The 16,645-nt window shown below is 44.3% G+C and overlaps 1 protein-coding gene across 2 annotated transcripts in view; it reads right to left on the reverse strand.

Annotated features, from left to right (window-relative positions):
- LOC119388393 (sodium channel protein para) overlaps positions 1-16,645 on the reverse strand; it is a 64,795-nt gene that overhangs the window by 12,477 nt on the left and 35,673 nt on the right. For both annotated transcript variants that reach the window (XM_049413928.1, XM_037656100.2), the window contains 7 exons: positions 16,404-16,605; positions 15,382-15,659; positions 13,960-14,133; positions 9,010-9,132; positions 3,066-3,329; positions 1,474-1,530; positions 440-577 (listed from right to left, as the gene is read on the reverse strand). In XM_049413928.1, the coding sequence (XP_049269885.1) occupies positions 440-577; positions 1,474-1,530; positions 3,066-3,329; positions 9,010-9,132; positions 13,960-14,133; positions 15,382-15,659; positions 16,404-16,605 (1,236 nt within the window). The remainder of the gene's footprint in view (positions 1-439; positions 578-1,473; positions 1,531-3,065; positions 3,330-9,009; positions 9,133-13,959; positions 14,134-15,381; positions 15,660-16,403; positions 16,606-16,645) is intronic.

Raw genomic sequence — 16,645 nt, forward strand, 5'->3', positions numbered from 1 at the left:
AAATAACCCAGTTTGAACAACATCATTTTTACCGCAAGTTTGGCAGTGCTCATCTCAAGAACAGTGCTATTTTCAGAACTGGCGCCAAGTGAATGCGTCTCAAGAAATCACTGGCTTCATTTGTCATATTGAAAATCTCAGCTGCAGTAATTAGGTAAAGTTTTGACAGTTGAAAGTTTGTTACGCAGTCATGCATTTTGATTTCCAGTGCTGGCAATGACCGTATTTTCTAGCACTTCAGTTCAATGAAAATGTTTGCTTTAAGCGTCACAAGTGATTAAAAATAACGGTGTTAAAGTTCAAAGAAAGGCTTTGCATATCTGAACATTGGCATAGGACTAAGGCCACTAGGGTGCAAAGAAAATGAACATGAAAATGCAGTACGCTAGCACATAAAGAGACAAAAATGGCAAGCCGAGAATGTTCCGTTCATACTCACCTTCTTCTTTTGTTCATTGAAATTGTCAATAATTACACCGATGAATAGATTCAAGGTGAAGAAGGAGCCGAAGATAATGAAGAATACGAAATATAGGTACATGTAGATGTTAGCCTCGTATTCCGGTTGGTCCTCTTTCTGTGGAATGCAAGAACAGTACGCGTGACAATTAGCCCCGATATAGTCAGATTTTCACGCGTTTAATCCACGTTGTAAAAAGTATACGTCCAGCAACAGCAGCGCCAATAGTGATGAGCCTTTGATATGAAGATCGTGTCTATTACATTAGAGTTTCGTTAGCGTCTATACAGCACGCAAACATCCCAAACGAGTGCGTGGTGCGTATCTAATTGTGTTTTTCTGCGTGTGTCAAACAATGAACAATCGATTCCGAACCAAGGCGAAAGGAACAACACGACATCCTTTCGTACCGTTTCGTTCTGTTTTCCTGCTGTATAAGGTAGCGTAATTTGTAGACTTTCCGTAGCATCATACACATGCTCACATGCTTCGAAAGCATTTGTGTTTATTTAGTGATATTTACGCTTTCACCTTTAGTTAGATGGAAGGGAAATACTCGCTTAATGACAACAAATAAAGCCCTGTTCGCAATACACGGAAGCTGTCGTAGTAGGCGACCATAAAGATGTAAAAGGAAAGCACTTAACGAAATCTGTTTGGGGACGTTTGACAACACACTGGAGGATCTGATACTTGCGATCAATTCTTAAATGCATTATGGGTACGCGCGGTCGCATGTGTTTGAAAAATATGCACAGTTATAAACTACGAGAAGTTTTATCAACAGCAGTTTCCTGATGTAAAACACCGTGGGCGCTCGTTCGTCTTAGAATGATTTGAGTTGGTGGCAGCTGTGTTTTTAGTTTATTAGTCCGAGTGACTTTAATTGGCTCTTGTCCGAACAACATGAGAGCTTTGCCGTGAACGTCAATTATGGCTCAAAGGCTGGCAGCCCGTTATCAGAAACGTAAGTTGGAAAAATCTGACCCATGTTAATAAAATGGTGAACTTACTCCGCCCCTGGAGTCGATCGCGTTGTCCATGATGTCCGTCCAGCCTTTGAATGTTGCCTATGTAAAGAAAAAAAATACTTATATAAGGCGTGGCAGCTGCAAATACAAAATGAAGGTGCTGAAGTCAATAAATGAAATAGGTGCACGTATATGAGCAATGTCCTGAACATTGAGAGATATCCCTCTGCATGGTTGACATCCTACTTTTTTAAATAACATTTGTATTTGTGCAAATAATATGCATCAAAATTAATTTTTTCATCGCTAAGCTTCTTCTTTCTTCTGCATAGAGGTATGTGCATTGCAACAGCTATCAGTGAGTCTGCATACGAATGCACTGACGCTGACGAAAAGGAAGATTATTCTGTGAATCTGCAGCGCATGCATTTGATCTTAAATGACAGTATCAGGAACGCTGAAAAAAAATATATATATATATAAACACAAAGTCTTTAGGTCGCGCCTCGAAACATATACTTTTTTTAAGCATGAGCCACTTAGTAGTGATGACTGTGACTTCCACAGAATTGATGTCTGTTTTATATTTCGATTATTTTCAGACGTCTTCATTATTATTCGGATAAATTTATTCTACAAACCCTAGCATAAACTTGCATACTGCATGGAGACTCAACGGCCTAAACTTGAAAAAGCAAAAGAATCCCCGCTTTTCTGAAACTGGTGTTAGATTGAGAGGTTTTGCTTTGCCCAGGAAAAGCAACTATGGTGCCACTCAGATAGCTGACTTGTAAGCTTTGCTGTGTAACTTTAGAAGTATGTGGCGACAAATGGAGTGGCATATACACCTTGGGTAAAAATTGGGTGAATCATTAAACTTAGCCAAGATCTTTGAGCAATCTTACCAGGCAATTCTCTGCTTCAAAAAGGAAATGCCACTAACAAGTCGATAACATTCCAAAACGGTGAAGTTATCGTCAAAGGGATCAAGCACAAAACAATATTTGGGAATATTTAATAAGAAGTTGCACTATTACCACAGCGTCTCGTAGCAGCGCAAAAGAAAACGATAAACAGTCATTTTTACTTCAACTATTCAAAGTTCACGTGATATGCACGCGAACATTTAATTAAAGTCAGCAATCAATTATGTCTAGTAATAAAGACCATTAACTATTCACGAAAAGTGCGAAGTGGGGAATCTTTTAGATATGGACTGCACTACGACAGCCTTTTCAATGTGCCCGCTCGAAACGCTACACCAACGTCAATTATAGGACATTCTTTCATGTGGGAGTGACTGGTGAGAAGAGAGTACATGGTGCTAAAATATACTGTCGTTAACCGAAAATGGCATGAACTTTCGATGCATATGCCGTCAAGAACTTCTTTCCAGCCACCATAGAAGGAGCTATAAAAGAAATACAGTTAACAAATAACACTTTACCAGAACACTTCAGAATAGGTAGCTGTTTGGAGACAAACTAATTTAATTTCAGCTCGTCCCGCGTTTTACAGTTATTCTGCGCTGGATGCATGGGTCATCAACATAATGATGGATACACAAGTCATTAACTGGTTTGTGTTAAATGGGCGCGCTTGTACCGAAATGAGTGAACACGACCGCAACTGACCACTTGAAAAAGGGCCAAATATGCGTTGAGGACGTTGTCGAAGTTGATCATGGGGTTGTCCCAGGTGAAGTTGTTGGCTTCACACGTCTTGCGGTTTGGGACGTATGAGCTGTTCAAGCGTGTGCCGTTTCCGTCGACGCAGCGGTAGAACTTTCCCGCAAGCATCTGGACGCCCATGATGGAGAAGATGAGCCAAAAGATGAGACACACCAGCAGCACGTTGAAGATGGCTGGGATGGCTTGCACCAGGGCGTTGACAACAACCTAAAGGCCATGGCAGAGGCGGAGGGGGCAAGAGGCACGTCCGCATTAGGTTGGCTGCCATCTAGGAGATGTTGCGACGAAAGCGACAGAAAAACAGGGACAGATTCTCAAGCCTAATCCTCCACCTCCTCATTTTCTCTCTGGCTGCGAGTTCATCTTGCGAACACTGCCATGTCATGAGAACCGTTGTCAGTCTGGATGTTTCGTAACAAAAGAACCAAGGAAAACTTATGACCAACGGCGTAGTTTGCCAGTGGCGACAAACGCGAAGTACCTTTGAGTATAACGCCTGGTCAAAGCAAAGGCTACAACGAAAACCTTGCGTGTGAACATTCCACACATATTGTCACTTCGATGCTTCGTTTTCGGTTACCAGCGTGGAGCACGTAACTCTGCCGGGTCGCTTCGCCACTACGATTTCCCAAAGCAGAAATTCCTTAAAACGTACTCTAGACGTGTTATATTACGGAGCGCCCTTTATTTAATAATACTTTATTCTCAGCTAATGAATTTCCAGGTACCACTTCTAAGTCACCTATCTAGATCTTTGTATGCCGGTGACAGATTGTTTTGTATTTGAAACAACCCTCTGAGGTGTGTCAAACCATTAGCTGCGACTTCGAGGATATTGCTTTCCTCTTAAAAATGTGGGATAAGCGGGGACATTTCGGTGGTAGTTGTGGCACTTGAAGCAAAATATTCTCGTGGCCCAGCACATACAATTGAGCATTTGTCCTTGACAGTGGTGTAAAGGCTGTTGCACTTTTCAGTTCGCGAACGCGTTCCCACTATGAAAAGCACAACGCTTCTTTTCGTTCTTTTCCCACCGTCTTACCACCAAGCAAGACAAAAACGGTTCTGCTCATCTGGGCTATCCGCAGAAAGATAAACACATAGTCCCCGACTATCGTGACATGATGAGTGCTCGCAAGCATAGTTAACACCTTCGCTGCTGCTTAACATTTCCTTGGTTTGAATCATTTCATTACAGCGATCCGAAAAGCGAGGTGGTCTCGATTTGCCTACGTGACCTTCTGGCACAACTCTTTTGAACTGGCCAGGTTGTTGGAAGTTCTAAGAGCAACAGGATCTGAGTGACTCTACTTAAGTTACTGGTGCATAAAAAAAGGAAGAATAAGCTCGAAGCTGTATAGGCTTCGACTGTGTTCGGGCATAGCGCGGAACCAAAGGATAATGTTATTGTCGACAGAACCCAATGCTAATTTTGTACAGTGCTGACAGGAGGTGGCTGAGAAATTATGCTAGTGACAAGCGTGGCTGGCAACATGTAAGCATGAAGGAGCAAAGGAAAAGTGTGCAAATTGCTTATCTCCGAAATTCATTATTCGCAGAAAGGACGTCCTGCAAGCGTGGCGAACGCGGCACTGCAGCCCTTGTTTCGCCTAGTGAGGAGTGGATTCCGTGTTACTTGTTACAATTTCTTCATGTGATTAGCGGGCACTGACTCATATGCATCCTTACACGCTGTGCATTCTTTGTGGTTCCAAATCGCCAATTTATTCCTTTCCCCTGTGCAGAGTAGCAAACCGGACATGCGCTTTGTTAGCTTTCCTGCCTTTCCATGATTATGTCTCTATCTCCTTTTGAGTTACTGCGTACGCACTCATCTCATGAATTGAATCATTATTTTTTTACAATAAAATAAGTAACAATGACTCTGCACAGGCATGTGGTACATTTCTAAACTTATATTGCTGAAAATGGCGGCTCACGTGTCTTCGAAAATTTTCAGGACTCGTCGTTTTGTTTCATTTTCAATTGGCTTGTCTATGAAGACTTGAATGCCTGCCAAGCTTAATGTCGCTATAATTAACTGTAGTCACGTTCAGAAACGCCTCGGGAAAGTCTAAAAAGAACCAGATGCGCGAAGAAACTATGCCACAAAGAATGCAAGCACTGACACAAAAGTCATAAATAAGTTACCGGCTGTGTATACAATAAACAAGCTAGTAGAAGAGTGATTATTGCTGTTCTGACAGGTCAGCACAAAGAGCTGGCGCCGTATATGGGTCTATATCGTAATCAAGAAAATGGTCGCTGCGTACCCTGTCCTAATGAGCCATGTATCAGGCGCTGAAAGCACTCACTGTCAAAGAAGTGTGCTTCAACTAAGCATGCTTTCATTTGCACACAAGATAATAGAAGAGAGAGAGAGAGAAAAAAAATAACCATGGCAATAACATACAAACGAACAAAGCTTTTAGCTTGAATAGACATCTCCGAGGATTAACCTTCGAGGCAATGAAAGAAAAAAAAAGGACGCGGAAAACAAAACGAAGAATTCAGTTTAATTGAAAACGTTCATGCAGCATGGATTTTCTGAAGAAACAAAGAATGTGCAGCATTGTGCTATAAAAAGTCTACTCTACTACTTGTACCGAGCAACATGTCCAGACGAGCTCATGAGCACATTTCACATAATACCGGAGAGCAAAAAAAAAAAAGTCAAACAAGAGAAAGTCAAAGGCAGTAAATAAAGAAAGAGATGCAAGAGCTGTTTATGAGGAGAAAATGATGATGTTGTGAGTGATGTACAGTGAAATGTTTTTTTTTTCACGAGTAACCAACACTCGGTGATAACGGAGCGAGTACGGACATGCACAACACATACGCATGTCATAGTTTTTATTATTATTTTTTAGGTTATGACTTATAGATTCCCACTCGGTAACGTTTTGTGGCGAGCTACTCCGTTCACCAGGTTGCCGACTCGTTTGACAGAGGTGTTGTACGACGTGGAACACGCAGACAAACATGCGACATCGAAACTCGACGAACAAACATCGTTGGGTCGCTCACCTTAGGAGAAGGGGTCACAGTTGGAACACGAATAACACACCACAGTGTTTCACCGGCAAGATAGAGTTACGAACGACAAATACTCACCTGGTGCGTAAAAAACATCTATCAGGGTTGACTGGAACTTACGTGTGGATTGTCAGCGCATGCAGGCTCAGGCACAGCATGCACGGGTCAAATATAGTGAAAAACAAGCATAGCATTCCAGTGTTTCGAGGCACGAACGCCTCATCTGTGTAGTGTGTGTGCTAGGTGAATTCCCACGCGTCCCCGCAAGTCAACTCTACAGGAAACCACTGACTTCTGATACGTCGGCTCGTGTTGCAGGCACGGCGTGTGTTTTGGTTGTGGAGTGCAAATTTTTGTCTCTGGAGAGTTGACTTCGGGGCCACCTGCTAGTTGTGTTCTAGCAATGTGAACATTGGCTACATGTATTGTACGAGTAGCAAACGCATACATTGTGAGTGTTTCTCGCCATGCTTCGCAGGCACGTGTACACATGTGAAGCACACTCGCTTGATGCAACTGTTTGCAGCCGTTGTATTTAACACTGACAAGGCACTCGATGCGCACGTACGACTTGATGCATTCTCAGCAGCCTTTTGTAAGCCTACCCTAAAATATATTTGCTTTTTTTTTTGCAAGGAGGAAGTGTCGGCGGCAGATTTACGTACTAAGGTGCGGATGCATTGCAAACGAGCACTAAATGTGAGTCAAAAACGGACACAGTCTACTGTGATACCTGGGTATGTGTTCTCTAACGTGCACTCTACGTCGCACCGGGCATAAAAATTGGGTGTTTGGTGGTGTATGAACTATTTAGTACATAAGCAACGCGACTCAAATAAGACAATTAGGAGAAAGAGGCACGTGGAAAATCGTCTGCGAGACGTCTTGATTAGCTTCGCACTTAATGAGCTTCCAATGTTGCAGCCACGCTTAGCAAAGCGTTTTGGCAGCTCACAAAAGAAAAAAAAAGATACTGTGGTCGCTATCAACAACACATAGCTCGTCGAAAAACAGCCAGATGCTGAAAAGCACGTGAAAAAGAAAAACCACCGAGCAGCATAAAGGCATGTGCCAATCACAACAAGCGCACCGAAGCAACTTGCAAAGCTTTTTTTTTCCCTCAGTGTAAATGGGCATAAAGCATATTCGTTAGATTACTGTACGTAGTATTGAAATTACTTCCTCTATACTCATATTACTGCAAGTGATAAACTGATATGTATCAGCAGACATTTTTTAAAACTACAGAGCTTGCTGCCTATATGTGTTTAATTCTATAGAAATTGAAATATGACATGCATGAGTTCATCAGATAAATTAGTATTATTAATATTCAGTCAAGACGTCGTGTCTGAGTGACATTAGACGCTTTTCTGCTGTTTACCTATAGGCTATTTTTAAACTTAGGATAAAAATCACGTTGAAAAGTACTATTTGCAGCGTGATATCAATTGTCAAAACACTGATGGAACACCGAATAGTGCCTGTTAGGTGACGTTAGAATGGCTTAGCCACATACGCTGCTGCGCAGTTATTTAACTAAAGTAGTAAGCGCAATCGAAAGGCAACACAATTAGTTTAAGGCTTGGATTAGTAATAACTTATAAATACACGCTTTGAAAACAAAGCACAAGAAATTACGAAGCGGTTGCTGCACTCAGCGCCACTACTTATGCGCAGCCTCTACGCTTATAACACAATTAGACAATTAGACTGGCGCAGCATAGCCTACTGGCGCAGCATAGCCTCAGCTGCTTTTGCGCCATAAACAAACGAATTATGTAGCGTATAACACCACCATATTTCAATGGCGAAACAGTACGTTAAGAGCATCGTTAAGTCGCACAAGAACCACAACAAAGACATGGGGAACATGCGATTGTGCGGAGGACCGTGCCGCATAATAGCTTTTTTTGTGCGATTTTTTCTTACGCTGTGACAAATACTGTATCGTGTCGAAGCTTTCCGTTTACCAGTTTTTGACAATGGACTTTGAATCAGCGTACATTAGTACTGCTGGTTGTAATCTGAAGAGCCTATTTCAAAGGCGTAGGCATTCGCTTATTGCTTGGAACGTGTCCCTATGCCGCTAGCAAGAAGGGCATCTCCTGGTTTCATAAATCAGTAAATATGCATGGATATATAAGCAGTAAAGTTCAGGCCATCGCTTAGTCGTACTGGTTGCCTTACTAAGTCCATGGTGTAGCGATGTTACCGGCTTCTAACCAATAGTTACTTCTTGCGAGTTGTTTCCTTCACTCTGTTCTTGATGTGTTCTCATCACCATCGACATACAGTTAAAGTTAACTGGCACGTTGAAATTAGCAATAGGAATGGGAAACTAGCAGCAAGAAAGTGCGGCAAACCAGCGATAGCAGGAACCATCTAATTTTGACGTAACAAATTCTTACGACCATCAACATACAGTGATGTAAGTGGCACATTTCCTAATGTTACTGTATGTCAAAGCGACAGAAAACTTAACGAGGGTGCGTGAGCAGCCATACTTCTTCCTATGTGTCACCACATTGCGACACCTCATAACTTTTGATTCAGCGATATTCAGTATGCTCCTGTTTTCAGAATTTTTGGCCCAAATTTTAGAACTACAGCGAGTAACTTTTCGCGACAGATGACACCTTCCAGAGCTGTCCGTTCGGCGAAGCGACGAAGCGAAGCTCTTGGCGTAGTGCTTCAGCATTATGGCCAGTACGAACACGGCTGCAACGCCTATAAGATAAATGCAGGTGCGCACGGGCCTACACACAGACACACCACACGCACAAAACCAGACACGGTGACGACAACAAAACTCCGAGCACATCAAGCTCACACGGTGCGTTCTACTCACCCTCATGCCCTGGAACCGGGACAGAGCCCGGAGTGGTCGCAGGGCTCTGAGCGTCCGCATCGTCTTGAAGGCTTGGATGCGGCCCGCCCCCAGCGCTGACGCGATTAGATTGACCACTGACACCTGGCGAAAGGAACAGTCCGCGGAAGCTGTTGGTCGCCCCGTGCGGAACAGGGGGCGCGCGCGTGATAGTGCGCAGCCCCCACCCGCTGCTCTGCGCTGGTGGCTTTGGTGCGGAGGGGGGTCACTTACCTGGGGGACATTTGGAAGTGGGAAAGGACGGGGGAGGACGGACGGACGGGCGGATTGGGATATCGCACTGGGATGGCTATGCCACTGCACCGAAGGGCACTGTGCGACCTCTTCACTAGCATTTCTCTTTCGCACGTTTTCGTGCGTCATTTTTGTGACGGCGAACGAGATTTAGAATGCCAGTTCAACGTGTTATTTCGTGTTACTGTGACTCTTGAAGGGTTTGCTTTGACGCACGTCAAAAGTGGGGATGACGTTTTTCTGGTAGATTTGGGCGATAAGTGCCAGAAGGTGCTCCAATTGGGGTCGTTACATTTTGCCCAAGTTTCGCGGCTGTTCGACCTGAGCGAAACGATGACAGTGGCTGTCTCTCGAATGTTCCCTTCGCGCGTGTAAAGTCTCGCTGTTCTGCACAGTAGTGTTGGTTCGTCCAAGTGTCCCTTGTTTCTTGTACAGAGTCCACGCACAGCAAGGACAACGGACAACATAGACACAAGACATATGCGTCGCCGCAAGTTTTCGCCAACCTCCCTCATTCCTTAGGGCGGGAAGGTGTGTCACTGGACATCTTCGAATCGGAGACCGATAGTTGGAACCTTTTCGCAAGGATTTCCGCTGTTTCAGCATTTTCTAGCACGGCCAGCTTTGAGCGTACAATGCCGTTCTCGAATATCAGGAATTTACGAATTAATCGAAAGCACTACCTTTCACCTCACACCTGTTTGCTTTAATACCTAAATTCTGTGCTCTTTTTTTCCTGTCCCACGGCTCCTTCTCTTAAGAGCTTCGTGTACACATACGTGTGAGGGGAAATTCAATCGGCTTTTTCGCCTTTCTTTTCATTTGTTGTCTTGGATAAACATAATAGCCTGCCATGTCGTACTTATGAGGACCCTATGACTACGTGGACGTACATTTCAACACGCTTGCCTCGGCGATAATCCGTTTGTTCGGTCCTAAAGCTCACATGTCGACTCAATTATGTTGTTGATTATCATGACAGTTATAATGTTCGTCACATGCCTGGCATCAGCTAACGGCGACGTTCACTTTACAATTTTTGTACAGATCAGTATGAAATGAAGTGCTTGCCTTAAATAAGGCAAGGGCGTGTGTTTTGTCGCTGGCTGTAACTGCCGTTAGACAACTGCAGCCTTAATAACCAAGAGCTGAGGAAGGCTGGCGAGAACGGTTGCGACTGCAGAAGCCATTCGTGGCGCATGCCTCACACGAGACTAGGACAGCACCACAGACGGACAGCAGACACGACACATACGCACGCGCGTGCGCACGCTGCTAATGAGTGCTCACTGCAAGGTAGACAATGTTTCTTTTTTTTTTTGTGAGTGAAATGATCCGCTGCGCCGTGCTCTGCCCGAAGTGCTTGCCAAGTGTTCATGACTTTCGAACGCTGACAGCGCAAGGCCTAGATGTCTCCGTTTCCACTGATGACATGGTATCGCTAATAATAATAATGTCATATAGCGGATACTAAAGAGTAGCATACTGTGAACTTCGTGAATTCATGACAACATATAATTGCTGAAGTGCTCACTTTCATCACAAAACGCCTCATTAGGCGTTCTGTATGATAGAAATCTACTTCTGATTTTGTTCTCTGTCAACTAGTTAACGTTGGTTTTTGGAGAAGTGCCGCGCATTTGAGTTCTTCTAGATGACAGGAATATATTTAATTAAGCCTGAATCGAACGCAACACAAGCTAAGTGTTGCATTCGAAGGCGCGTTATGTCTGGCCGGCAAGCGTAGCGGGCAGGCGCACGTGTACGCAGTATGTTTCGATATGTGCTTCACAACGCCTGCCATATGGCAGGCCTTGAGAGATGAGTGAATATGTGTCTGTGTGCATGTGGTGGTGGGGGGTGCGTCCTAAGCTGAGTGGTTGGCGTGTGGCTACTTACGCGCATTCCCTCCAGGCGGGACATCGCCCTCAGAGGTCTGAGCGCTCGTAGGGTGCGCATGGTTTTAAAGGCGGGGATTCGTCCGTAGCCCATCATGGCTACGGCCATGTTAAAGAAGGACACCTGGGACGGAGGCAGGTCGGTGTGGTTGTTGGGTGGAAAGGACTAGGAAGAAGCGAGGCCTAACGACGAGGCCTCGGGGGAGAGAGAAAGCGAAGAGAACACGGCGACACTGCACGCAACACAAAGGCAACGAGAATGGAATACCAACGATGCGACAAAGGCTTGAACGCACTCTGAGCGCTTGGTAAGAGATCTCCAGACAGCCAAAGAGTCAGCCAAAGGAGAATATTAAAGCCTTACCAGCAGAACGACTATACTTTTCTAACCAGGCTAATTTCTTATCTTTATGCACTAATGCTTCGAGATGTTTAATACTGTAGGGCGACACATCCACCTTGTATTTGAAAGCCCATTAGCACGTTCGTATTCCTTCTCATTTCCTCTGTGTACACTTCCATAACATGTGCGCTGAGAGAGCAATAAAGAGAGCCTATTTTTATAGTAACTACGATTGCAGTCGAATCGGTAATGTGAATTTGAAAGTCTAATCTTTCTTGACGAGCTTATATTTCTATACTACTGAAAGTTTGCGTGATTAGTTAATCTTGATGACGGAGTTGCCTGTCGCGCCAGCAGGTAACCTCTTTGTCGCTCTCTCATCAGCACAAGTCAAACTTACACAATCTCTTCCATAAATGCATATGCAGTAGTTCTGTCCACGGCGTGTGCCAACGGTATACGTTAGCTGCTGAGTCGAGGAACCGCTCTCGTGGAGATCGATATGGTACACTGCTTACACTTGTCGCAGTCCCTGGTGCCGAAGCAATATAAAATACTATACTGAACTCGCAAAACTGTTCGCAAGAAGAGACTCTTGGTCGATACTAGAGCGCGCAAAGCAAGAAATTTAAGATGTCTGTCCGATGTTCGGAATAATGACACAGACTTCTCACGTGCAGAATATTTGCGGTTTTGGTACCAGTGCGGTTAACCTACGTTTCATTTAACTTTCTATTCAAGCAGTGTCGTCAGGTTTATTTTACCTCTTATTTCAACGGAAAGAAAATGAAATTCCAGGCCGCAGTATTATGTCGAAAGTCGCTCCTTGATCTCAGGCTTTTTCAGCAGTTATTCGCAGCCTTTGTAATGGGCTGGTAGCAATGTTGACATCTTATATTAGAGTTTGTGGCAATAATGAACGGTAAGGGGAAAATAAAGGAGGCTAAGAATTTGAACGCAGCCTTTTATATTTCGCACGTTGCCTGCCGCCTTGTTATGTAGTTTATTAACCGTGCAGACATCGTGCTTAAGTGCTTTCAAGTGATGCATTGCATTTATATATAGTACACTCATAATCAGGTCCTGGTTAAATGCTGGCTATATCCAGGAAACCAGACGAAAAATGTCCGGTTTCCTGGCTATATCTAGCGCTTTAAGCGGGACCTGATTAATAGTGTAGCTGAGATAAACGGAAGCATTCCTTACAGCTGTTTTACGACTATTTTACCATTCAAGGCACACGCACTAGGTTGCACAAACAATTTATGTCATCACGAGAGTGGTTCCTCTTCTCTGAGTGAACTTCTAAAGCTTACACTATGTGAAAGCGAATTTCAAGCAGTTTACTCCTACAATGCCGTCTATTTCGATTCTTTCTCCTTGATTGCGATTTGCGTTAGAAACTAACCGAAGCTGAGTCGTCTAATGCACATAGTACGGCATATACTGTGCTTAAACATGCAATGTTAATCTAACATGTCGTAGTATTACGCACAGACACTAAGCGTCACGCACTGGCCAGGCGTTGGCTTGCTTACGACCGAACTTGTGCTGGTCCAAATAATATAACTCTTGGATATATTTATTGGTATTACAAATCTAAAAATGAGAAATCTACAGATCAACTCTTCCTTAATGTAACGATAGTAATAATACCTTGGAAACCCTCGTTAGGAGGAAACCCCTTAATTCAAATTGTTGCTTTAGCTAATTTTTTTTTGTCACGCTTTGACAGGCTTTCAGGTTTAAACCATTTTATAACGAATTATTTAAATATGGAGTGTCGTGCTGAACTTGGTTTGAAATCCGCATGGTGCCGCTCAATAGTTAGTACGAGTAGCCTAGGCACTGATCGTTCAATTTTATTTGTGCCAGTCTGCAAAGACGAAGTCCGTTGCGAAGGCACAGTCTACAATGTAGTGGCAGCTGTTTAGGGCATCTAAACTGTTTTAAGGCATCTAAACTTTTGACGAACAACAGCTTATAGCAGACTTGGTTTCATGTGCCAATGACTTAGTCGTGGTGAGGTTTCACTATTGACGTTCATTGCTTCTTAGTGATAATGCACATATCGAAATGAACTATAGTGCGGAGAATCGTTGGTAGAGGTACTTTGGTGCCGGTTTAATTATACCAGCCCACTGTGTTCGCAAATCTAGTAGAGCTGGTGTGACACTAGCTCTACAAGATAATAAAAGACCGTATGACTGTATAAGATTATAACACACAAAAAAGCACATTTTCACTGAGGCGGGACTGCTTACAGACCTGAACCAATTCACACGAATCACTAACGATTAACACGTGAATTCGTCAGCGTAAAATTCTAAACACTGTCTTTATGAGGACCAGCACGCTCTGAGAAACACTATCTGCTCACGCGGCTGTTTTGCAATTTCCCGAATAAGCGAGCATGGCTGGAGTGTGGTCACTTACGAGCACGATGACAAAATCGAGCCAGCACCAGGCATTCGTGAAATATTTCTTGAATCCGAAGGCAAGCCACTTGAGGATCATTTCGAAGAAAAAGATCACTGTAAAGGTTTTGTCCATGTATGTGAGCACAGCCTTGAGCGTAGGCCGGTCTTTCAAGTTGACGTCTTCGAGCGCCTGCGAAGTCACCAGTGAGACACACGTGAAGCACGATCACCCTCAAACATTTACGAGAATGAGTTAGCGAGAAAGAGTAAAAATAAACAACAATTTATAGACTGTATTTTCATGCCGTTTATCCGCCGCAGTGGCTCATTACCACTGTACCTGGTGCCCCGTGACGTCCACTATTAGTTATCAAAGTGTTTGGGCCGGCGACGAGTCCTTATGCTGTGATGATCTTAACGCATTCTCAGGGAACACTGACAAGCCAATTTCTGAGTGCCAGTTTGTTTGAGTGTCATTTCAGTGTTTATACGTACCGCTTATCAAGTTTATGCGCAAGTCGGATGTTTGAATACCAGCTTCGTATAATGATGTAAAACAATTGAGTTATGGTTGTTGTACAGCCAAAACTTCTTACATATTTTATTACCATTGTCCGAAGTTGTGCGCCATTCTTGAGCAATGACGAAAAAGAGTCCTTTTCGTTGGCGTATTTCAGTAACCGCCGTAGGTAGCGAAATATGAAGCAAAGTACGCAATAGCTATCACAGTTACCACTTAAGTTATGATCATGCCAAGAAGCAGGACAGCTTCTCGAAAAAAGCATTAAATGAAAAAAAAAAGAAACAGAAAAATGAAGGATGTTGGATTGCTGTCTATTCAAAGATGACTGCTGAACAGCCTGCGTGAAAAACCTGGCAGGAAAACTTGGTAGCGCACTTTTGCACAGAGTCAGCTGCTGTATGTTTTTTTAAAACGGCGAAGCTGTTCTAGCTCGGCGTAAAGTGTGTTACCGGGCCCGAAAACTGTCATCATCATGAACGGGTATGTGCCACGAAACTTGTGCAGATCCCACTACTCACCGCTACGGCGTGGCCTGTAATAACCCTGAGAACGAGCACAGAGAGAAACAGAGAGAAATAAAGAGAGAAACAGACGGAGAGACGGAAAGAAAGAACTTTCTTTTTCTGCTCGAATATGTCATCCTGCAGGCGAAAGTGTTTCAGGCCCGTGTACTTAGATTTGGGTGCACGTTAAAGAACCCCATGTGGTCGAAATTTCCGGAGCCCTCCACTACGGCGTCTCTCATAATCATATCGTGGTTTTGGGACGTTAAACCCCAGATATTATTATTTATATTTCGAATATGTCATCCATTCTAAAGCCGGCCCAGAATATGAGCCCAGCCCTCGTATCGATCTAGGTACGGAAGTTCCCTGCTGACGAAATTGATTTGGTGCAATGTGAAGAAGGACCTACCAGCGCCAAGCTGCTGGTGAGGATGAGAACGACGACGATGGTCTCGAAGTACTTGTGCTCCACGAGCCCGAACACCTTGGTGCGCACGATCTTGTAGCGCTGCCAGAAAATCTTGTTCTCGTCGTAAAAGCAGGCGAAAGCGAATCGCGTGTAACAGCAGTCGGGGCAGCAGTCGGCCGGCAACTCGGGGATGATGATGTCCGAGGTGGCCGTCTCCAGCTTGTCCGTGTCCACATCTTCCGTGTCCGGGTTGATGGGCTCTTCGGCGGGGGCCTCTTCTGCGAGATTCGAGAAAGGCAGGGTCAGCGCTGAGTCGGGATATGCGCGAAGTACGACTGGACTGAACTGATACGCGGACGCTAATGACAACTGAACAGCTTTGATGCAGCGCGAAACGACACACGGACACTATACGTTCCTTGGCTTCATTATGGGCTGGCTTTCATGACGGACTCGAGAAGGCACATAAGGAAACCACATAGCACTGTGTGGTGTCCTTACGTGCTTTCTCGTGTCCGTGTGTTGTTTCGCGCTACATCAAAGCTGTTCAAACGGTTTCCCGAACAAGCCCACATTGAAACTCTTGTCGGCTAATGACACAACACGCCTAATAGAGACAGGCAAATAAGAACAGCCATGCAGCGAGGGGATCTTCGCGATATGTTTACAGACTGCTTACAACTTCAGATTGTATTTCTTAACGAGCCAACCTCGTGGTTATCTTGTCTTTATATAAGAGAATGTAAGTACTCTGTGTCGACTTGCATGCACTTATAATGCTGTGCGATGGGTGACCATCCTATTTTTCCTGCTGTGTGCTCCCGGTGCTGGATCTTGCAGACATCTTTTGCGCGCTTGCGTCAAAGTGTGTAGAAGTCTTTTGAGAATTTTCCTTTTTCTTTTTAGTTTCTTTGTTAGTTCGCTAACGAATTCATGATTTTACGAGGGCAAGTTATGACGTAGCCTAGCTTCCCGTGTCTTCGATCTAGCCAATGATAGGTGAGGCTTATAAGGTGACGTACCTTCCTTAGTGCCGAGGTCCTCTTTGCTGGCGTCCTTCTTCTCCTCCTCAAGGTTGTTCCCCAGATACAGGGAACTGTTGCTAAGATCTTTGGACGGCTTGTTCCCAAGGAGGACCTTCTCCTTGGGGCTGGACGCTGACTTTTCGCTGAGGGTATCCTCGTCCTTTTGCGGGTACACCTTATTGCCCTGCGCCTCTTTCTCCTGCGACAGAGATGGCGAGTCGTTCAAGTCGCAGGGCCGT

Source organism: Rhipicephalus sanguineus, chromosome 3 (genome assembly GCF_013339695.2).
Source record: "Rhipicephalus sanguineus isolate Rsan-2018 chromosome 3, BIME_Rsan_1.4, whole genome shotgun sequence".
Taxonomy (NCBI): domain Eukaryota; kingdom Metazoa; phylum Arthropoda; class Arachnida; order Ixodida; family Ixodidae; genus Rhipicephalus; species Rhipicephalus sanguineus.